The sequence below is a fragment of the Piliocolobus tephrosceles genome, chromosome 20 (assembly GCF_002776525.5).
Source record: "Piliocolobus tephrosceles isolate RC106 chromosome 20, ASM277652v3, whole genome shotgun sequence".
NCBI lineage: Eukaryota > Metazoa > Chordata > Mammalia > Primates > Cercopithecidae > Piliocolobus > Piliocolobus tephrosceles.
Genome location: NC_045453.1, coordinates 8774619 through 8797442, shown reverse-complemented (window position 1 = coordinate 8797442; position 22824 = coordinate 8774619). Strand labels below are relative to the sequence as shown.

Genomic DNA, 22824 nt, shown 5'->3' with positions numbered 1-22824 from the left:
ATTCCTATCCCGTGGGGTGTATCTGTCAACCCTCTTCCAACTGATAGGTAGACAGAAAGGCACTGAGTGCAGCAAAGACAGCTGGTCAACTGAGAAGAAAGACAAAGGCCACTCTTGGGGTGGGGCAGTAATCACACACAGAGGTGAGAAGGGACAGAACGGTTTTTTCCCCATACCCTGAGAAAAGAGGTAAAGAATTTAGGGAGAGAAAGAAGAGAAAGTTTTAGAAAAAGAGAGAGAGAGATGAGGTATGGAGTTTTTGCCTCCCCCACTGCAGACCTAGTTTTAAGGAAGGAAATATAAGAAGATCCCCTTCAAAAGTTTAGGGGGCTTCTGAAAGAAACAACTGGACCTGGAGAAGGCAAGAGAGATGGTAGGAGATGGCTATAGGCAGGAGGGGTGTCCCATCCGTCCTCTAAACTGCCTAAGGATCCAAGAGTGACAAGGAAAGTATCCAGGCTCACAAGAGGCCTCAGATGATGCCAGTTAAGACCTGATGAGACTCCAAAAATGATTACTGCCAACCTCACCTCTTGCCAGCTGTGGTTGTACAATTTCTCTAGGAATTAGATCAGCTTTGGGCAAGAAGAGGTAGGAAGTTTAGAGAGCTTTGAACGGGCCCAAGATGAATCAATAAGCCTGAAATTATATCCACTCAAAATCACTGGACTGGATCTCAATTTACCTGAAGACATCCTAAATTAAATTATCTGCAAGAAGGCAGGCTGGGGATTCAGAGTCAGACATTAAAGTCAGTTCTAGAAATTAAGAAAGTTTCATTTATATTACAGTTCCTGATTTCATAACTGGAACTATTACAGGGTAGAATGCCAAAAAGAGCACTGGTCCTATTCCTATGGGATCTTAGGGAAGTCACTTAACTACTTGGGGCCTTATTTTCATAATGTATAAAATGGAGTTCGATTCAATTCCACAAATAATTTATTTTCAAGATGAAAAGATTCGGTCAAGCATGGTGGCTCACACCTGTAATTCCAACGCTTTGAGAGGCTGATGCGGGTGGATCGCCTGAGGTCAGGAGTTCAAGGCCAGCCGGGCCAACATGGTGAAACCCCGTCTCTACTAAAATTACAAAAACTAGCCCCGTGTGGGGGCATGCACCTGTAATCTCAGCTACTTGGGAGGCTGAGGCGGCAGCATCATCTGAGCCCAGGAGGCAGAGGTTGCAGCAAGCCATTGCACTCAAGCCTAGGTGAGAGATTGCGCCATTGCACTCAAGCCTAGGTGACAGAGTGAGAACTCCATCTCAAAAAAAAAAAAAAAATTCTTATTGTTTTGCTGATTATAAAAGTTATACAACAAATGTTTATAACGTATATAAAGGTGAATAAGACATGGTCCCTGCTTACCAGGAGTTCACAATATGGTGGGGAAGTAAAATGCTCACAGGAAGTCTTGCTATAATAAAGCTATGAAAGATATATGAGGCCAGGAGCGGTGGCTCACATCTGTAATCCCAGCACTTTGGGAGACCAAGGCAGGAAGATCACAAAGTCAAGAGATTGAGACCAGCCTGGCCAACATGATGAAACCCTGTATCTACTAAAAATACAAAAATTAGCTGGGCTTGGTAGTGGGCACGTCTAGTCCCAGCTACTTGGGAGGCTGAGGCAGGAGAGTTGCTTGAACCTGGGAGGCAGAGGTTGCAGCGAGCCGAGATGGCAGCACTGCACTCCAGCCTGGCGACACAGTGAGACTCCATCTCTAAAAAAAGAAAAAAAAAGAAAGATATATCATCAAGAGGTGGTCAGGTGTGATGGCTCACGCCTGTAATCCCAGCACTTTGGGAAGCTGAGGTGGGTGGATCATGAGGTCAGGAGATTGAGACCATCCTGGCTAACACGGTGAAACCCTGTCACTACAAAAATACAAAAAAAAAAAAAAAAAAATTTGCCAGGCATGGTGGCGGGTGCCTGTAGTTCCAGCCACTCAGGAGGCTGAGGAAGGAGAATCGCTTGAACCCAGGAGGCAGAGGTTGCAGTGAGCCAAGATTGAGCCACTGCATTCCAGACTGGGTGACAGAGATAGACTCCGTGGTTGGGAGTTTGAGACCAACCTGACCAACATGGAGAACATCTCTACTAAAAATAAAAAATTAGCCGGGCATGGTGGTACATGCCTATAGTCCCAGTTATTTGGGAGACTGGGGCAGGAGAATGGCTTGAACCCAGGAGGCGAAAGTTGCAGTGAGCCGAGATCACGCCATTACACTCCAGCCTGGGCAACAACAGCAAACTCCATCTCAAAAAAAAAAAAAAAAAAAAGATATATGAAGAAAGGGCAGGGTCTATTCGGACAGCATGAGACATAGCTAAAATGTGAGATGTTCAGGAGGTGTGGTCATGAGGAAGGAGGCTTGGCTGGCAGAGGCCACAAACGAGCTATGGCACATGATGTGCCAAGTGAACTTGCAGACAGTTTTATTTGACCTGCATAGTGTTTTGGTTTAAATATTGTTTAAAATTAACTTGCTTGTCTTTAGTTGAGGTATTGGCTCTCTAATTCACTAAAGTCTTTACCTCACACAAGTAAGTCATCTGCCAGGCATGTTACCTGTTGCAACCCCCAGTATAGGATCCACAGGGCCTCTTTCAGGTCGAAAATTCTCTATCTAGTGGTTGCAAAATGGCAGTTCACAGGCCATAGCTAGCCTACAGACATATTTCAACTGAGGTTTTTGTTTTTTTTTTTTTTTAGGAATTTGAATTAGTCTTTTAAACTTAAATACTAGATTTTTATGAATAATCTTTTAGGAAAAAATTATTTACCAAAGTGACCCTAATAGAAACTATTTACATATTTATTTATTTATTTTTGAGACAGAGTCTCTCTCTGTTGCCCAGGCTGGAGTGCAGTGGCACGATCCTGGCTCACCGCAACCTCTGCCTCCCGGGTTCAAGCAATTCTCCTGTGTCAGCCTCCTGAGTAGCTGGGATTATAGGTACCTACCATCGTGCCTGTCTGATTTTTGTATTTTTAGTAAAGATAGCATTTCACCATGTTGGCCAGGCTGGTCTCCAACTCCTGACCTTAAGTCATCCGCCCACCTTGGTCTCCTGAGGTCAAGGGACATGAGCCACCGTGACCTGCCGAAACCATTTAAGTAGACTAATTTTCTGATTTTCTTTCCTTTTTTTTTTTTTTTTTTTCACTTTGGAGACAAGGTCTCACTCTATCCCCTAGGCCAGAGTGCAGTGGCATGATCACGGCTCACTGCAGCCTCTACCTCCCCAGACTCAGGTGATCCTCCCACCTCAGCCTCCCAAGTAGTTGGGACTACAGGTGTGCACCACCATGACTAACTAATTTTTTAATTTGTAGAGATATGGTCTCACTATGTTGCCCAGGTTGGTCTTGAACTCCTGGGCTCAAGCAGTCCTCCCACTTCAGCCTCTCAAAGTGCTGGGATTACAGGTGTGAGCCACTATGTCCAGCCTAAACAGACTAATTGTCATAGAAGTAGAGAAGCTGTAAAAGAGGTCTCTCACCACCACCACCACCTAAAAAGAAAAAAGCACCAGGTCCTAAAGGTTTTATAGGCAACTCCAAATAATCTCAATGTTTCTTCAACTGTTCCAGAGCCTAAAAAGAAGGAAAACTACCAAATTATTGTAATGAAGTGAGAATACTGACACTAAAACCTAATAGAGGTTGCACTAAAACAGAAAACTACAGATTCATCTCATTTATAAATATTGTTTTTAAAATCTTAAAATATAAGCAAATAGAATTCAGTAGTACCTGTAAAAATAACACATCATTCCGGGAGTGCAAAGATGGTTAATTATATAAACATAATTCATTATGTTAACACAGCTAAAGAGAATAATCATAGGCTCTTCTATAAATTTTTATTTTTTGACAGAGGTGCAAGAACATGTCACCCCTGTGGGCCAGTGGGGCTCCAATGTCCTGGGGACCCTAGTAAGAATGCAGGGAGCGTGCCTCATAAGTGTCCACTTGAGAGCTACTCCTGGAGGCATTAACTTCCCAGCCTTTCTGGGTTAAGCACTCCAGTGGCCAGAGTGTGACGGGTGATGGTGCTGAGAGTTGCAAGCTATCACATCAGCCTGTGCGGCAATGAGGGGTACTGAGAAGATCCAGAAGGTTAATGCCAGTAGAGAACGCTATGGCTGCAGGCCTCAGGGAGAGCTGGCAAAACTCGAAGTTCTCCAAAAAAGGGGGCTGCACCTTGAGGGCACAACTCACCACACCTTCAGTAGAATATTGGGATGGTGATGGACCGGCTGGCTCCGGGAGCCTCTCTGGTCCCACTGGCACCAAGGAGAAGTAGGGGAGTGGGGTGACCAGGGAAACACACAGATGTTCCATTTTTAGAGCCCCGCAGCTGCCAAGCTCCAACTGATCGGAAGAGGAAAGGGCTAAACCAATTCACATACTCACACAAAACCTGTCAGAAGGAGCTTCACTATGAAGCCAAGAGAATTCCTGCCAGCCTGGAATTCTACTCTAGTCCTTTCTCCACACACAATCCCACAAGTAGCTGGTTCAGAAGAATTCACTTCATCTAAAGGGGAGTTATAGTAAAAAAGAAATAGCACCAGACTTATACAAATATGTTACCGAAAAAAGCAGGAGAGGGAGGCAGGAAACAGGAAAAACAAACGGCAGATGAAAGACAATCACCAAAAAAAAAAAAAAAAAAAAGAAAGAAAAAAGAAAAAGAAGGAAAAAAAGCTAACACGAAACAGATGATAATCATGAACAAAGAAGTCAAAGGGCTTAATGAACTTTAAAACAAGCGATCAAGGCAAAGATGTAATCGTTCAAAGACACTCAAGACAGCCAGAGAAGACACTGGCAGAGCTTAGGAAAGAACGGATTTTAAAAATAACCATCTCAGAAGGGAAGGTCATTCCAGAAACATCAAAAAGCTAGCCTTGCTGAGAACAGAAGATAGGACTGCAAAAAGCAAATGAAAGAGTTGGGAATGATTTAAAAAGAGCCAAGAGGCCGGGCATGGTGGCTCATGTCTGTAATCCCAGCATTTTGGGAGGCTGAGGCAGGTGGATCACCTGAGGTCAGGAGTTTGAGACAAGCCTGGCGAACATGGTGAAAATCCGTCTCTACTAAAAATACAAAAAAGTAACCGGGTATGGTGGCAGGCGCCTGTAATCCCAGCTACTCGAGAGGCTGGGGCAAGAGAATAGTTTGAACCTGGGAGGCAGAGGTTGCAGTGACGCCACCACACTCCAGCTGGGTGACAGAGCAAGAGGAAAGAAAAGGGGGTGGTGGTGACAGAGCAAGATGGAAGAAAAAGGGGAGGGGAGGGGAGGGGAGGTGGCGGAGGGGAGAGAGGAAGGGGAAGGGAGGTGGGGGAAGGGGAAGGGAGGGGAGGGGAGGGGAGGGGAGAGAAGAGGAGAGGAGAAGATAGGAGGGAAGAGGAGGGAAGAGAAGGGAAAAGAAGGGAAGGGAAGAGGCATATGGCAGTATACAGACAGAGAAAGTGAGAGGTAGGGCCAGGCACAGCTGTAATCCCAGCACTTTGGGTGGCTAAGGCAGGAGGATTGTTTGGGCCCAGCAGTTTGAGGCCAGCCTGGGCAACATAGCAAGACCCTGTATCTACAAAAACACACACACACACAAAATTAGTGAGGTGTGGTGGCACGTGCCTGTCGTCCTAGCTACTCATGAAGCTGAGGCAGGACAGTTTGAACCCAGGAGTTTGAAGCTGCAGTGAGCTAGGATTGCAACACTGCACTGAATTTTCTGAATAACTAATGACATTGAGCCTGGGCGACAGACTCTGTCAAATGAAATACTAAGTGCTGGTGAGGATGTAGAGCAACTACAACTCTCATTCATTGCTGGGCCCTGGATTCTACCCTGGCTAGTACTTCTACTTTCTGAACTTTAGTTTGCCAATCTGTGAACTAAAGGGGTTGTCCTAAGGTTCTATGAATCAAACACATGTTTATAGAAACAAAGGTGGCAATATGTAGCAAAATATTTCAATCAGTCCTCTATTGGGATTATAGCTTAAGGAACCACTGGTATCCCTTTCCATCCAAACTCTTGCTATCAGAATGCTTCCTTTTCAAACTCAGAAACCAAATAGATTTGATAGTAATAAGACACTTATAATTTGAAATCAGAAAAAGCTTTAAGCACTATATGATTATCATATTATTTTAATGAAAAATCAGAAATACTCTAAGTGTTCAGCAATAAAGCAATATTCTTTACAGTGCATCCAGACTAAGTCTCCTAAAACACAAATCTGATCACATCCCTCCCCTGCTTTAAGTCCTTCCATGGTTCCTACTGTCTATGTTAAACGTGGGTTTGAATCCCAATCTTGCCATGGACTGGCTGAATCTAGGAAAGTTAATTAATCTCTCTAGACCTTAATTTCTCATCTGTAAATAAAGTATCACACATACACAGATGTTCAAGAATGACTAACTGACACGGTTTGGCTGTATCTGAACCCAAATCTCATCTTGAATTGTAGCTCTCATAATTCCCACGTGTGTGGGAAGGACCCAGTGGAAGATAATTCAATCATGGGGGCAGTTCCCCCATACTGTTCTCATGGTAGTGAATAAGTCTCACAAGATCTGATGGTTTTATAAGGGGAACCCCCTTTCACTTTGTTCTCATTCTCTCTGCCTGCTGCCATCCATGTAAGATGTGACTTGCTCCTCCTTGTCTTCCACCATGATTGTGAGGCCTCCCTAGCCATGTGGAGCTGTGAGTTCATTAAACCTCTTTCCTTTATAAATTACCCAGTCTTGGGTATGTCTTTATTAGCAGCGTGAGAACAGACTAATACACTAATAATAATATCAATGCCTATGCCTTTTAAAAATACTACATACTAGAACTTACACATTCAAGGAAGTATTCTCTCTTCATAACCATCGTTTTAAAAAAATTACTAAGTATATACTCTGTGCCAAACCCTGCACCAGTTCCCTTACATATATTTCTCCTCATCGACTATTCAGAGCCATCCTGTGTGGTAGTTACTATTTCCAGGCTCAGAAAGATGATTACCCAAGGCCACATCATAAAATAACTCATAGCAGTTCTATTTGTAACAGCTCAAAGGTGGAAACAACCCAAATGTCCTTCAACGGATGGTTAAATATACCATGGTACATCTATACCATGGATTACTACTCAGCAATAAAAAGGACAAACTATTGACACCGGCAACCACTTGGGTGAATCTCCAGGGAATTGTGCCAAGTGGAAAGAGCCAAGCCCAAATGATTACACACTATATGATTGCAAGTATGTAACATTTTTGAAATAACAGAGTTATAGGCATGGAGAATAGATCAGTGGTTGCCTGTGGTTAGGGATAGGGGAAGGGAAGATGAATGGATGCAATTCTAAAGAGACAGCATGAGGGATTTTTGTGGTGATCAGACAGTTCTAGCGATTGTGGTAGTAGATGCACGAATCCACACATGATAAAATTGCATAGACCTACACACACACATACACACACAAATCCATGTATGTAAAACTGGGAAAATGTGAATAAAGTTTGTGGATTGTACCAATGTCAATTTCCTGGTTTTGATATTGTACTATAGCTATGCAAGATGTTACCATTAGGGAAAACTGAGTGAAGGGTACATGAAACCTCTCTGAACTACTTTTGCAACCTTCTAGGAATCTGTAATTATTTCCAAATAAAAAACTTATTATTTTTTTGAGATGGAGTCTCATACTGTCACCCGGGCTGGAGTGTAGTGGCGTGATCTCAGCTCACTGCAACCTCTGCCTCCCGGGTTCAAGTGAGTCTCCTGCCTCAGCCTCCAAAGTAGCTGGGATTACAGGCACCCGTCACCACGCACAGCTAATTTTTTGTATTTTTAGTAGAGATGGGATTTCACTATATTGGGCAGGCTGGTCTCAAACTCCTGACCTCGTGATCCACCTGCCTTGGCCTCCCAAAGTGCTGGGATTACAGGCATGAACCATTGTGCTTGGCCAATAAAAAGCTTTTTAAAAGACGTATTCTCCAGTACGATGGCTCTGATAAAGAAGAAAATAAGTATCCAAGCTTCTTTTCCACAACCCTCAACAACAAAGTGCCATCAAAAGGCACTGAGGTCTCTGAAAGAGTCTGGGACTCATATGAGAGCTCTGCCTTCCCAGGGATGGTCTGCAATCCACATTTGTCCTCTTTCCTTTAACCAACACTGAGGCTGGCTAGGAGTCAGGCCTTGTATTGGAAGCTAAGTGATATGAGATGAATGAGTTATGATCCCTTCCCAAGTGAACACCCAATCTAGGGATAAAAAGGCGTAATAAGAATTTGGGCTAAAAGTCAAAAGATTTCTGTCCTCATGGAATCACTTACTAGCTTTCTTATTTTGGACCAATCCATCTTCTGGCATCTTGGCCTCTCAATCTGTAAAATTCAAAAGAATGAAATATAAATGTATATTTTAAACTTAATCTGGGACCCCTGGGAGGGTTCAAGGATATATGTAAATCACATGAAAGTAGATAACTGCATCCCTTTTCAAAGAAGAGGCATTACATATTTTTTTTTCAGACTCTGGGAATCTAAATGTTTTAACTTTTGTCACAGACATTTTCAAGCACATACAAAAGTAGAGTGTACATATTGCCAATCTTTCAAGTGATCTGCCCACTTCAGCCTTCCAAAGTGCTGAGATTACAGGCATGAGCCACCAAGCCCGGCTAATTTTTTTGTATTTTTAGTAGAGACGGGGTTTCATCATGTTGCCCAGGCTGGTCTTGAACTCCTGAGCTCAGGTGACCTGCCTACCTAGGTCTCCCAAAGTGCTGGGATTACAGGCATGAGCCACTGCACCCGGCCAACTACTGCGCCAATCTTGTTTCATTTATTCCCTCCACATTATTTATTATTTACTGCTGAATCACTTTAAACCAGGCTTACCGGCCCATAAAGGGCTGGATTTTAAAATTCAATTTCTAAGGCCCCCTCCAGTCTAACATTCAATGATTCTAATAGATCTCTCAGGTCCCTCCTTCCATCTCTAATCATTCACGATTTCAATAGGGATGGAAGAAATAAACTAGAGATCTAACATAACATTTCATGATATTCCAGGTGCCACAAAAGTTCATTCCCTTTCATGACAAGAACTAAATTTTAAACATGGAATTCTAGGACATTTATGATTTAAACTCCACCAGTGTTCCAACCTCTCTCACCCCTTCTCCAGATCCCAATCACCTTCCCATATAGCCTGCAGTTTCTACAGTTTTGCTCCTACTCACTATGTGCCTTTGTACAGGCAGTAACTTCTACCTGGAATGTCCCTGAGCCCCACCCATTTTCTTCTTGAGTCTCAGCTTGAAGTCCCCTCCGCAGTGAAGACGTCTAGCACCTCCTGCCTCCACAGAAGGGTTTAGTGTGCTCCTTTAGCCCTGGAAACTGAGTACCTGTTGCCACACAGGGAATAGCACTGTTGGTCACTCTGGGCAGCAAACCCAACTACCAAGGGGCCAGACAGAAGTCAAGGTTTGAAGCCAGTAGGCATAACAAACACTAGGGCCCTGCTTTCTCACCTCTAAATAGAAAATAGAGAAAAATATCAGCTCTAAATAAAGCAACAACCTGAGAGCAACAGTAAATGCAAACAACATTCTATTTCAGAGAACCATAGGGAATGGTGGAGATTGAGACCACATGGGACAGAGTATCTTGTCTAAAGGAAGTCGTCTCTACTCAGTGTCAGTTGATTATTGACTGGCAGGAATTTGGGTCCAGTGTGGCCAGCTCTTCCATTTTTTTCAGGAAAAACCAGAAATCCAGATTTGCATGTGAAATCTCCCAATTTTTACATGTCAGCAACTAAAAAGCATTAAAGGCCCATTGCAATGACTTTCAAGGTTTTCAGGCTATGGAAATGATTTCATGAGCGTCCACTTCTACCCATCCAAAGGAAACATCCTATGGTAGGGACAAGTTTTTTTTTTTTTTTTTTGAGACAGAGTCTTGCTCTGTCGCCCAGGCTGGAGTGCAGTGGCGCGATCTCAGCTCACTGCAAGCTCCGCCTCCCGGGTTTATGCCATTCTCCTGCCTCAGCCTCCGGAGTAGCTGGGACTACAGGCGCTCGCCACCTCGCCCGGCTAGTTTTTTGTATTTTTAGTAGAGACAGGGTTTCACCGTGTTAGCCAGGATGGTCTCGATCTCCTGACCTCGTGATCCACCCATCTCGGCCTCCCAAAGTGCTGGGATTACAGGCTTGAGCCACCTCGCCCGCCCCCCGGTAGGGACAAGTTTTATATCAGGGCTAACAGCGTGTTAATGGTTGTTAAACATGCTCCTCCATCCTGCACAGAGCTCAAAAGGACTACAAGTGTCATACAAAACCTTTCATATGAGGCCCCTGTCCTTTCAGGGCCTCAGTTTCCCCTTCTGTAAAATGAGGATACAAACCCTATTTGTGGCCAGGCGCGGTGGCTCACGCCTGTAATCCCAGCACTTTGGGAGGCTGAGGCGGGTGAATCACCTGAGGTCAAGAGTTTGAGACTAGCCTGGCCAACATGGTGAACCCCCATCTCTACCAAAAATACAAAATATTAGCCGGGTGTGGTGGTGGGCGCCTGTAATCCCAGCTATTCGGGAGGCTGAGGCAGAAGAATCACTTGAACCCGGTAGGCGGAGGACTCAGTCTCAAAAAAAAAGAAAAAAGCAACAACAATTATTTGTGAGTCAGCTATCAGACAGAAAACCACCTGGCCGAGGGCTGTCAGGGCCACATGCTTCTACCTGCATCATCTCATTGAATTCTTGATGACCTCTGAGAGATAAGTTCTATTACATCCACATTTTACTGTTAAGAAAACGGTAGCTCAGAGATAGCAAGCAGTTTACCTAATAAAAACAAGAGCAAACTTCTTAAAAGCCCTTTCTCTCCAAGGGCTTAACTTATTTAATCCTCCCAGCAACTCTGAGGTGGGTACCATCAAAGGGGATTCCACCAAGGCAAAAGGCAGTCTCACTCCAATCCTCTAACCCAAGGCTGCTCAACAGAAATATAACGTAAACCGCACATGCAATTTAAATGTTTTTTAGTAGCTGCATTTAAAAAGTAAAAACACAGGTGAAATTAATAACATTTTATTTGACCCAGTATATGCAAAACATATTACAACATGTAATCAGTATTAAAAAGTATTGAGATATTTTACATTAGTTTTTTTGTATTAAGTCCCGTATTTTATAATTAAGCACATCTCAATTCGCTATATTTGGAGGGTTATCAACTAGCTCCGTTGCAAGAGCTCAGTCAACTCAGGCGGCCAGCGGCCACCATAAAGGGCAATGCATTTACAATTCACTTATTAAATCCTGAAGTTAACAGAACCCACAGAGCCTCCTTTCCCTTGGTTTCGGAGGACACGCGAAAAATAACAATAGCAAAGAGTTCTGGAGCATTTCCTTCGCGCCAGACGGTGTGTTGTAGTTTGTCATCCTCGCAGTAAGGCGGGTGCTATCGCCCTCCTAGTCTGACCAAGCGATAGGACTTTCTCCAGCCGGGCCCTTCCCGAGAGAACGACCGCCGTCCCGCTCCCCTGTTCGGATCACCGGCCGGGCGCCACCCGGACGAGCGCCGGCCAGCTGTCACCCTAATCATTCCCGAAGGAGGGGCTGTCACAGTTACAGCCCATCAGGGTCAATCAGGAGGGGCGCCCGCACGGAAAGGTCACCTGCAAACCGAAGCGGCTCAAGAATAAGTTCCGGGACTTGAAGTTTACCTCGAAACATTCAGGCTCCTCCTCCGACTCCTCCTCGAACTTGCGCTCAGAGACGCCACCATTCGGAAGAAGCCCAAGCCACGCGCCGCTCGCCCTCTTGCACTGCGAGGGCAGCAGCCGCCTCATGCGACTCGAGAACGCTAGAGGGCGCCGCTTCCGAGAGCCCGCAAGCGGCTTCCGGATGCTCGCGCTCCGACGTGGACGCAGAGAAGCCAGAGACTTTTTATTTCCGGCTGCCGCAGGCGCTTCGCTGGTGCAGGTAAGCTCCGCGCACTCTCTGCGGGTCCCGAGTCAGCCTCCCTCAGGGGTGGCGCGAGCTCTGCCCTTTAACCGGAAACGTCTCCCTGCTCACCCCGCCCGCGCGCAGACGCAGTGCTGAGCCCACAGCTACCGGACAAAGAGTGACGCCCAGAGCTGGAGTTATGGCGGCGACGGAGCCGATCTTGGGGGCCACTGGGAGTCTCGCGGCGGTGCCACCGGAGAAACCGGAAGGAGCCGGTTCGAGCTCAGACCCTGAGCTTAACTCTGTGGGCTCCAAGCTGCCGAAGGCCTCACCGCCTGCCCCGGAGCCCTCCAGCCCCAACGCCGCGGTACCCGAAGCCATCCCTACGCCCCGGGCTGCGGCCTCCGCGGCCCGGGAGTTGCCCCTCGGGCCAGCACCCGTGAGCGTCGCGCCTCAGGCCGAAGCCGAAGCGCGCTCCCCACCAGGCCCAGCCGGTTCTAGACTCGGCCCCGAGACGTTCCGCCAGCGTTTCCGGCAGTTCCGCTACCAGGACGCGGCGGGTCCCCGGGAGGCTTTCCGGCAGCTGCGGGAGCTGTCCCGCCAGTGGCTGCGGCCTGACATCCGCACCAAGGAGCAGATCGTGGAGATGCTGGTGCAAGAGCAGCTGCTCGCCATCCTGCCCGAGGCGGCTCGGGCCCGGCGGATCCGTCGCCGCACGGATGTGCGCATCACCGGTTGAGCGGTGGAACTGCGGGCGGCCAGGGCCGGGCGCTCTGTGTAGACTAGGGCCATGATCGGGTCCGGGGGCCTGAGCCTGGGAGCCCACTCCATGTTAATGAAAAATGAGTTTTGGCAGCGCCTGTGGTCTGGTGTGTCTCTTTCATTCGTTCTTTATTGGGTTTATTTTACCAAGCCTTTTTACCACCGCCTTTCTGGCTGGTGCCGAAACGAAGTTGGGAGTCCCTAACAATAAGGCCTTCGTTGGCTATAGTGGGATCTTTTGATGTTGTCTGAAACTGGGTTATCCCCTCTACCACATATGGGAAGTTTTTCACCTGGGCTCCCAAGGACCCACTTGGGTTTCTTACACGCAAAATAGCTGGCTTTATTAAATGCTCACTTAACTGGATACCTCTATACCAATATGGGCACCAACTTGCACCTGCCCTTTGGGTACAGGCTTCCCAAAATGTCCAAGTTACTGAGCCATTTTAAAGTGAAGTGTTTACTGCAAACCTTCACAGAGATAGGCTAGTTCCTGTGAGCTCTGGCTTATGCCGCCAGACTTGCTCAACTTCCTTGCCAAATTTTAGGCCTGTGGTAGGAATTAAGCAGAACTAGTTGAAATAATGGATTATTTACATTACTGAAGCTACTCATTTTAATGCTGGCTCCCTTTTGGTTTTTAAACTAGCATAATTGTTTACAAAAGAAAGAATTTGGCAAATAATGAGGACCTGTTCTGAAATCTTAAACCTACTGTTTGCAGAGGCTTCTGCCCAACCAGGAAGGAGCTAGTTGGGGTCCATGGACAGCTTGGATTGGTCCCAGATAGGTCCTATTGCAGTGAGTGCCATTTGTTAATATAAGGAAGGTCAGACTTGTCTTCCTTGCACTGCTCTCAACAATCAAAGTCAGCCTGCAGTTTACACCAGAAAGCATGAGTGAGACTGGGCTGGGAAGTTGGTGAGGGGCATTTTGCTTTTGCATATTAAAGACAAATTGAGAAGTATCTTTGCATTCTTGGGATTTCTTGGCAGAGTTTGCACCTGCCTCCCTGGAAAAAGACAGTTGTTCAGAAGGTAAGAACAGGCTTCTTTAAAAGGTAATGTTTAAAGAAGATTAAGAATAGGTGAAGGACAAGTGCGGTGACTCACGCCTGTAATTCCAGCACTGTGGAAGGCAGAGGCGGATCACTTGAGGTCAGGAGCTTGAGACCAGCTTGAACAACATAGTGAAACCCCCATCTCTACTAAAAATACAAAATTAGCTGGGCATGGTGGTGCACGCCTGTAATCCCAGCTACTTGGGAGGCTGGGGCAGGAGAATCACTCGAAACCGGGAGGCGGAGGTTGCAGTGAGCGGTGATCGTGCCATTGCACTGCAGCCTGGGCAACAAGAGTGAAACTCCATCTCAAAAAAAAAAAAAAAAAAAGGTGAAGAACTTTATACAGTCATGCGTCCCTTAATGGGGATGCATTCTGAAAGATGAGCCCTTAGGCAGTTTTACTGTGTGAGCCTCATAGAGTGCACTTATGTAAACTAGATGGTATAACCTGTACACACCTAGGCATTGTGATAGAGCCTGCTGCTCCTAGGCTACAAGCCTATACAGCATGTGACTGTACTGAATACTATAGGCAGTTGTAACAATGGTATTTGTGTATCTATATATAGAAAAGTTTCAGTAAAAATATATAATAGGCTGGGTGCGGTGGCTCACGCCTGTAATCCCAGCACTTTGGGAGACCGAGGTGAGCGGATCACAAGGTCAGGAGTTTGAGACCAGCGTGGCCATCATGGTGAAACCACGTCTCTACTAAAAATACAAGAATTAGCTGGGCATGGTTGCGGGCACCTGTAATTCTAGCTACTCGGGAGGCTGAGGCAGGAGAATTGTTTGAACCTGGGAGGCGAAGGTTGCAGTTAGCTGAGATCGCACCATTGCACACCAGTCTAGGCAACAGGTGAGGCTCCGTCTCAAAAAAAAAAAAAAACTGTGTGTGTGTATATATATATGTATGTAGAGATTGCGGGACTGGACATTGTTCTGGCTGGGTAAGTGATGAGTGAATGTGAAGATCTAGGACGTTACTGTACGCTACTCCAGAATGTATATAAACACCGAACACATTGACTAAATTTTTTTTTTTCGAGACAGGATCTCACTTTGTTGCCCAGGCTGGAGTACAGAGGCACAATCTAGGTTCATTGTGACTTCTGGCTCCCAGGCCCAGGTGATCCTCCTGCCTCAGACTCCCAAGTACCTAGGAATACAGGCACCTGCCACCATGCCCAGCTAATTTTTGTAGAGATGGGGTTTCACCATGTTGCCCAGGCTGGTCACTATTAAACTGATTTTTTAAAACTTTCTTTCTACAATAATAAATTAGCCTTAGTTCATGATAACTTTTTGTTTTTCGTTTTGTTGAGACAGAGTTTCACTCTGTTGCCCAGGCTGGAGTGCAGTGGTAGGATCTCGGCTCACTGCAACCTCCGCCTCCCGGGTTCAAGCGATTCTCCTACCTCAGCCTCCCGAGTAGCTGGGACTACAGGCATGCGCCACCATGCTAATTTTTGTATTCTTAGTAGAGACGGGGTTTTGCTATGTTGGCCAGGCCAGTCTTGAACTCCTGACCGCAGGTGATCTGGCCACCTTTGCCTCCCAAAGTGCTGGGGTTACAAGCGTGAGCGACAGCACCCAGCCTTTTATTTAGAGACAGAGTCTCCAGCCTCAGCCTCCCTAAGTGGTAGGATTACAGCTGAGGCACCCTGCGTGACCAACTTTTTTACTTTGTAAGCTTTTAAATTTTAACTTTGACTTCTGAAATAACACTTTGTGTTTACACACATGGTACAACTATACAAATATATTTTCTTTATATCCTTATTCTATGAGTTTTTTTCTAGTTTAATTTTTTTAATATATATTTTACTTTTTAGATTTTTGTTAAACACTAAGACAAATCCACACATTAGCCGAGGCCTATGCAGTAGGACCATCAGGACATCACTAAGTGATAGGAATTTTTCGGCTCCATTATAATCTTATGGGACCACCCTGTGTATGGGGTCCATGGTTGACAGAAACATTATGTGATGCATGACTGTAACTCAACAATATGTAACTGAAACATAGCAACAAGAACCTGTTTTATTTTTTCCAAATACAGATACAGAAGTTTGCATGTTTTGCAAATATTGCTTCAAAGCAACATTTCTATATACAGCGCCTTCTGTTCTAATAGCGCGTAAACATAGGTATGTATCCACAGTGCAATGTTGGCTCATCAAGGATCCACCTTGCATATACTTACCACTTAAAGAAACAAAATGATTAGTCAAAGCGGAACTATTTTTGTCAAGGTAATTTTTTATAGGTGGATAGTTTTTCTCAAAAGACAAAACTTAGGTAGTGCACATACTTCTTTTTTTTCTTTTTCTTTTTTTTTTTGAGACGGAGTCTTGTAGTTGTCACCCGGGCTGGAGTGCAAAGGCACGATCTCAGCGGCTCACTGCAACCTCCGCCTCCCAGGTTCCAGCAGTTCTCCTGCTTCAGCCTCCTGAGTAGCTGAGATTACAGGCGCCCGCCACCACGCCCGGCTAATTTTTGTATTTTTAGTAGAGACAGGGTTTCACCCTGTTGGCCAGGCTGGTCTCAAACTCCTGACCTCAAGTGATCCACCCACCTCAGCCTCCCAAAGTGCTGGGATTACAGGCGTGAGCCACCGCACCCGGCTGGTAGTGCACATATTTCTAAATGGTAACAGCAATGTTTGCAAATAACGGTTTCCAGTGCTCCAACTTAGGATTAATTCACCTTGACCCAGGAATTGGGAATGGAGCCCCTCAACATGGCTTTAAATTAGGGAAGCACACTGAGGTTACAAGAACTTGGGGAATCTTCTCTGCTTCCCTAAGAACAAAAGTCACAACGAATGAAATGAGATTACTTCCTTTACCAAAAACTTAAACAATAAACCCAATAATGGCCAGTCGGCAAAATTAGGGCAATTCAGTTTCTGCTTCCATTGTTGAACAAGACATGAAATTGACTACCTTAAAAGTTACAGCTTCCACAGATGTGATTAAAACTCAAATGTATTTTCAGAAAAGAAATATCAGTAATCTAATAATACAACAATCATCACACCTCACAGTTGTGGCTGCAGAAAGCCATCCTGTTTCTTCCCTTTACAGACTGCATAACAGAACTCTTACAGTGCAGCTGTCTGAACATACATGCCATGCATGCCTGTGCATTTCTTCCCACGCCAGAAATACCAATGTTAGCAGTGAGAAACAGCCTCTTGTAGAGGAATCGTCAGTTATAGATGTTATAGCCACATGTATTTTCTCTGATGGATCAGCTATAGCAGATCAGCTTATACTTGTCCTGTAATTCATTATATATCAAATGGTGAGCAAATCACTAGACAGAACATTCCCTGAAATAGATTTTAGTACAGAGGCCTGAATTCATGTCCACAATGACCTGTGCTTAACTATTCCAAAGGTCGCTAAAGATACTGTTACTACTATTGAGACATTACTGGCTACTTCACGTTTACATAGTAAATGTTTGCAGCATATAACATTACAGACTCATAAACCCATAATTAACTTGTAAGAGTTAATGAACAACTGTGCTTTGATTTTTGCCTTTAGTGATAAGTGATAAGAAAACGAAGTAGTGAAATGGGTCACTCCTCGAAGCATGGAACATTTTAACTTTGCCTAGTAAGGAAAAACAAAACAAAGTATAGCAATTACATGTGGAACCGTAACCTGCAAAAGTAACACAAATATTGTCTCAAAAGGTACAAATAGGTTGTACCTGGACCTTAAGCAGCATAATCACCTTGATCTCACAAAATAATACAAACAGGAAATTTAAAATGTTAAAGTATAGTAACAAAATAATTCTGAAAACGCTGACTACTGAACATACCCTTCAGGAAGGAGAAAAGCGGCACATGTATAATTTGAAGTTTGTTTACAACAATATAAAATAAGGTAATTCCCCAAACCACATTCTTTGTAACAAATCTTTACAGTGAAAGAGTTTGAAATTTTGGGAAACATTTTTGGACATTAAATAGAACGGGGAAGCTGTCAATATTAAGAAATGGGTAGAAAATGCTGTCCTTTGGGTTCCAGACCCTGCCTGCTTCAGTTTGGAATTCCTCCTAGATTCTTATTACTGTGAGATTCTAGTTCTTCCATAGGTTGTATGGGCTCTGCTACAAAAGCCATGACCCAGCCAGCTCTGGGGTGAAAGCATACAAACTTGTCCCCAGTACCATGAAGTCATGCAAGAGATGTGGTGAGAAAAGTGAAGAGTCCTAAGGAGAAAGCAGGGCAGCCAAGACTCTGCTCCTTCCCAACCTCCACAGCGTGGTGAGCTCACAACATTCCCATGAAGCTAGAAAAGGAAAATGATGCCTGCTGCCCAAACACCATGCCAGGAAGAAACCAGGGAGTTGGCATGTGCCCCAACCTGACAGAAAAGTCAATTAAATAAACTGCAAATTGAATTTACAATTGTCTCCAACTAAACTTTTTTGGCTCTCATTCCATTTATCATCAGTGGCACGATTTCAAGTGAAGTTTGTGCAAAAAGACTCCCTTCATTCAATGATGTGCACAGAAGAAGGGAATCCTGAGTCTATTTGCTACCTTTATGGTAGGCTTCGAGATCAGAGTGTCCTCCCACAGCCAAAATGGCTTCTTTGTCCAATGTCCATCACACTCCTGGCCCAGATCCCTGAAGTCAGTCGGTGTCACGTGCATTCAGCATGCTAGGTTTATTTATTTAAATATGCGAAGCTTCTCCTGCAGGTGCCCCAGGATTGTGCTCCCATGAGTTTTGGGTGCCCAGTTTCATGTTGAGCAGCAGAGGGCGATCTGCTGCACCTTGCCCAGGTCCGTCAGCAGCTGCTTGATACAATGCTTGAGCTGCGGAAGCCTGGCCAGTGGCTCAGGGGGCTCCAGTTCCCCAGTGTAGTCCAGCCAGCTCTCCAACACTGTCGGCAGAAGAGAGAAATGAGACCCAGTGAGCTCCCAACACTTGATTTGCAAGAACATCAGCAAGCGTTTCAGCACCTTATTCCATCAGACCATTCATGGGCAAGGGAGGAAGGGCCATTTCAGCCAACACTGTGTCAACACCTGCTCTACAAAGTGGTACTCCCAGGACAAAACTCTAATGCTTTAGAGCAACATAGTCCAAAAGAACTTTCTGCAATGATGGAAATGGTGCAAGTCTGTGTCATCCAATATAGTAGCCACTAGCCATATGCAGCTATTGAGCGCTGGAAAATTGCTAGTGCAACTGAGGAAATGAATTTTAAATTTTATTCAATTTTGGTTAAACAGCCACACATTGCCAAAGGCTACTGTTACCAGAGTCTAGGAGTCTCGGAAGGAAGCACCTTTCTGAGTGTTACTACTCACTCTTTAAAAAGCTTTCCCAGTTGGGCGCGGTGGCACGTGCCTATAATCCCAGCACTTTGGGAGGTCAAGGCGGGCAGATCACAAGGTCAAGAGATCGAGAGTATCTTGGCCAACGTGGTGAAACCCCATCTCCACTAAAAATACAAAAATTAGCCAGGCATGGTGGCACGTGCCTGTAGTCCCAGCTACTCGGGAGGCTGAGGCAGGAGAATTGCTTGAACCCGGGAGGCAGAGGTTGCAGTGAGCCGAGATCACGCCACTGCACTCCAGCCTGGCAACAAAGCGAGACTCCATCTCAAAAAAATAAAAAATAAAAAATAAATAAATAAATAAAATAAAAAATAAAAAGCTTTCCCATGCTGAAAAATCAGAGAGGCTGGTGTTTTAGCATCCTGTCAAGAAAAATGAAAATCTACAGGGTCTTGAAAAGGTCTATTTGTATCATCATAAACTCTGATTTGCTTCATATTAATTCCTGATTGATACATAATCATCAGTGGCACAGAATACTGTGATATTATTTTCTCCCTTTAATTTTTTTTTTTTTTTTTTTGAGATGGAGTCTCACTGTGTCACCCAGGCTGGAGTGCAGTGGCGCGATCTCAGTTCACTGCAATCTCCGCCTCCTAGGTTCAAGAGATTCTCCTGCCTCAGCCTCCCGAGTAGGTGGGATTACAGGCATGTGCCACCACGCCCAGCGAATTTCTGTATTTTGGTCTCAAACTCCCGACCTCAGGTGATCCACCCACCTTGGCCTCCCAAAGTGCTAGGATTACAGGCATGAACCACTGGGCAAAGCCTTTTTTCTTCTCTTTTGAGACAGCGTGCTCTCGTTGCCTGGGCTGGAGTACAATGTCATGATCTCGACTCACTGCAACCTTTGCCTCCTGGATTCTCCTGCCTCAGCCTCCTGAGTAGCTGGTATTACAGGCACAGGCCACCACGCCTGGCTAATTTTTGCATTTTTATTAGAGACGGGGTTTCGTCATGTTGGCCAGGCTGGTCTCAAACTCCTGACCTCAGGTGATCCACCCACCTTGGCCTCTCAAAGTGCTAGGATTATAGGCATGAGCCACCATGCCCAGCCCCTTTAAATATTTAATGTAAGATTTCAGGTATTAATTAACATTATCATTATTGATTCAATATCTAGAAAGCTGTCTCGCTTGTGAGAACAAGTATTTCTCTACAGAAAGATGTTTGTTCTTCCCCAAGCTACCCCCTAAAGCTCTGGCATTTGGGGAGAGACCATCTGGGAACCCTGCACCTTTGACAAGAACCACCCCCTGCAGGTAGCCCCTGTGCTTTCCCAGCCTGCCTAAAGCCTTTCTAGTCCATGCACCAACCTGTATTGAGCACCTTCTGGACCCTGGAGTGCAGCAAAAGGAAGGCCCATCCAGTACCTCTTCATCAAGCAGCCTGCGACCTACTGTACAGTCCTCTCCTGTCCTCAAGACTCAGCCCTACCTTCCTCTCCACCTTTCTAAATCCTCTGTTTCCTGTGAGCTATTCTTTAGGGAAGCCTTCCCCAACCCCATACCCTGAATCTGGTCCTTGTGTTACAGGTGCTATGGTATCATGTGTTCTCCTTTGAGCATTTACTATGGTTTGTAATTACAGGTAATGGGATGATTTGATTAATATCTGTCTCTTCCACTAGATCAAGTTCCATGAGGGCAAAGGCTGAGTCTGCCTTGCCTGCCACTGTGTCCCTAACACTCACCTGTGTCTGAAACGTCGCAAGCCTGCAACAAACACAGGGAGAGAAGGAATGTGTGGTCCAGCAAAATGCCCCACCCATTGCTCTGGGCCCTGTGTAGCTTATCCTCCTCCATCATATTTCTTGTTGGCATTTGGGGGTTCCAAGAAGGAGGAACCCTCTCTCTTCCTAATTCCAGCAAGTACAAGGACTTGGGAAACAAGAAAAATAAGACTGCCTCCTCAGACTTAAGCTTGAAAACCAAGAGTAAAAGATCAGTCACGTGAGAGGAACTAGTGGCCTCCTGAGCAAGAAAACTGCATAGTGACCAGTTTCAAAACAGCAGTAAGTCTTTAAAAAAAAACAAAACAAAACTAGAAGGAGACAGGGGACTGACTGCTCAGCAAACAGGCACAAGAATAAATGGAGAGGCCGGGCGCAGTGGCTCACACCTGTAATCCCAACACTTTGGGAGGTCGAGGGAGGTGGATCACCTGAGGTCAGGAATTCAAGACCAGCCTAGCCAACATGGTGAAACCCGATTCTATTTAAAATACAAAATTAGCCGGGTGTGGTGGCAGGCATCTGCCTGCTATTTGGGAGACTGAGGAAGGAAGAATTGCTTGAACCTGGGAGGCAGAGGCTTCAGTAAGCCGAGATGATGCCACTGTACTCCCGCCTGGGCGAGAAACAGTGAGACCCCATCTCTAAATAAATAAATAAATAAATAAATAAATAAATAAATAAATAAATAAATGGAGAAAAGGCAGTCAAGACTGGATGGGTCATTCCAACAGCAAAGAGAGTCAGTCAGTCTTTTGCAAGATGATCCTATGATCCTACAGTTGCTGAGAGGCCCCTCTTAAGGTCACCCTAACTACCTCAGATCTAGTTCCAGGCTCACTAAAGACATCCCGATACTACAGTGGCCCAGGAGGCATGCACAGTATGAAGGCGCACCAACGCTCAGACTGGAAGAGTCTAAGCCACTCAGTAGTGCCTGAGCTTGGTTAACAGGAGTGTGTGGAATTCCTAGGATGGAAGCTGTCTGTCTAGGTCTGCTGGGCTGAAGAACAAAGCCAGGACTGTGAGAAGTCAACAGCATCTCCTCTGGACCCCAGCATCCAGCAGGCCAGCCTGTCCACACCATGTGCTGCACCATCCCAAGTGTCTCTTTTAAAGATGCAGAACAGCTTCCAACTAGTATACTGGTTGCTAGCAAGACAGAAGGTTACAGAGAAAAAATTTCTGTTCAAATACACTAAGATCATCTGTATAGATACCACTGCTCATCAAGGCAATATTTTTTATTTAAGAAAATAATATCTCTAACACCAAAAGACTTTTTTACTTTTCATGGTCATTAAATATCCTTTGTCTTTTAAAGTACTGTTCAGGCCAGGCGCAGTGGCTCACGCCTGTAATCCCAGCACTTTGGGAAGCTGAGGCAGGCGGATCACGAGGTCAGGACTTAAAGACCAGCCTGGCCGACATAGTGAAACCCTGTCTCTACTAAAAATACAAAAATTAGCCAGGCATGGCAGCGTGCGCCTGTAATCCCAGTTACTTGGGAGATTGAGGCAGGAGAATTGCTTGAACCCAGGAGGTGGAGGTTATGGTAAGCTGAGATCATGCCACTGCACTCCAGCCTGGGCAGCAGACTGAGACTCCGTCTCAAAAATTAATTAATCAATTAATTAAGGGAGGAGACCACCCCTCATATTGTCTTATGCCCAATTTCTGCCTCCAAAGAAAGAAGCAGCAAAAACTAAAAGGCAGAAATGAAATCCACAGGCAGACAGCCCGGCGCCGCACCCTGGGCCTGGTAGTTAAAGATTGACCCCGACCTAATTGGTTCTGTTATCTATAGATTACAGACATTGTATAGAAATGCACTGTCAAAATCCCTATCCTGTTTTGTTCTGATCTAATTACCAGTGCATGCAGCCCCCAGTCACGTACCCCC

The 22824-nt window shown here is 45.3% G+C and overlaps 3 protein-coding genes across 6 annotated transcripts in view; 1 reads left to right on the top strand and 2 right to left on the bottom strand.

Annotated features, from left to right (window-relative positions):
• The window catches only part of CNBD2 (cyclic nucleotide binding domain containing 2), a 74311-nt gene extending 62174 nt beyond the window's left edge, over positions 1 to 12137 (bottom strand). The window contains exons 1-2 of the mRNA XM_023220554.2: positions 11713 to 12137; positions 8363 to 8413 (exon numbers count right to left, since the gene is read on the bottom strand). Coding sequence (XP_023076322.1) covers positions 8363 to 8413; positions 11713 to 11886 — 225 coding nt within the window. The 5' untranslated portion in view covers positions 11887 to 12137. The remainder of the gene's footprint in view (positions 1 to 8362; positions 8414 to 11712) is intronic.
• On the top strand, positions 11113 to 12843 carry SCAND1 (SCAN domain containing 1). The gene is given in 3 exon segments (XM_023220556.2): positions 11113 to 11980; positions 11982 to 12019; positions 12128 to 12843. Coding segments are annotated over 3 exon segments (729 nt in total). The 5' UTR covers positions 11113 to 11884; the 3' UTR covers positions 12723 to 12843.
• Positions 12844 to 15839: 2996 nt separating this feature from the next.
• PHF20 (PHD finger protein 20) overlaps positions 15840 to 22824 on the bottom strand; it is a 190115-nt gene continuing 183130 nt past the window's right edge. For all 4 annotated transcript variants that reach the window (XM_023220550.2, XM_023220549.1, XM_023220551.1 and 1 more), the window contains one exon: positions 15840 to 18729. In XM_023220550.2, coding sequence (XP_023076318.1) covers positions 18587 to 18729 — 143 coding nt within the window. In that variant the 3' untranslated portion in view covers positions 15840 to 18586. The remainder of the gene's footprint in view (positions 18730 to 22824) is intronic.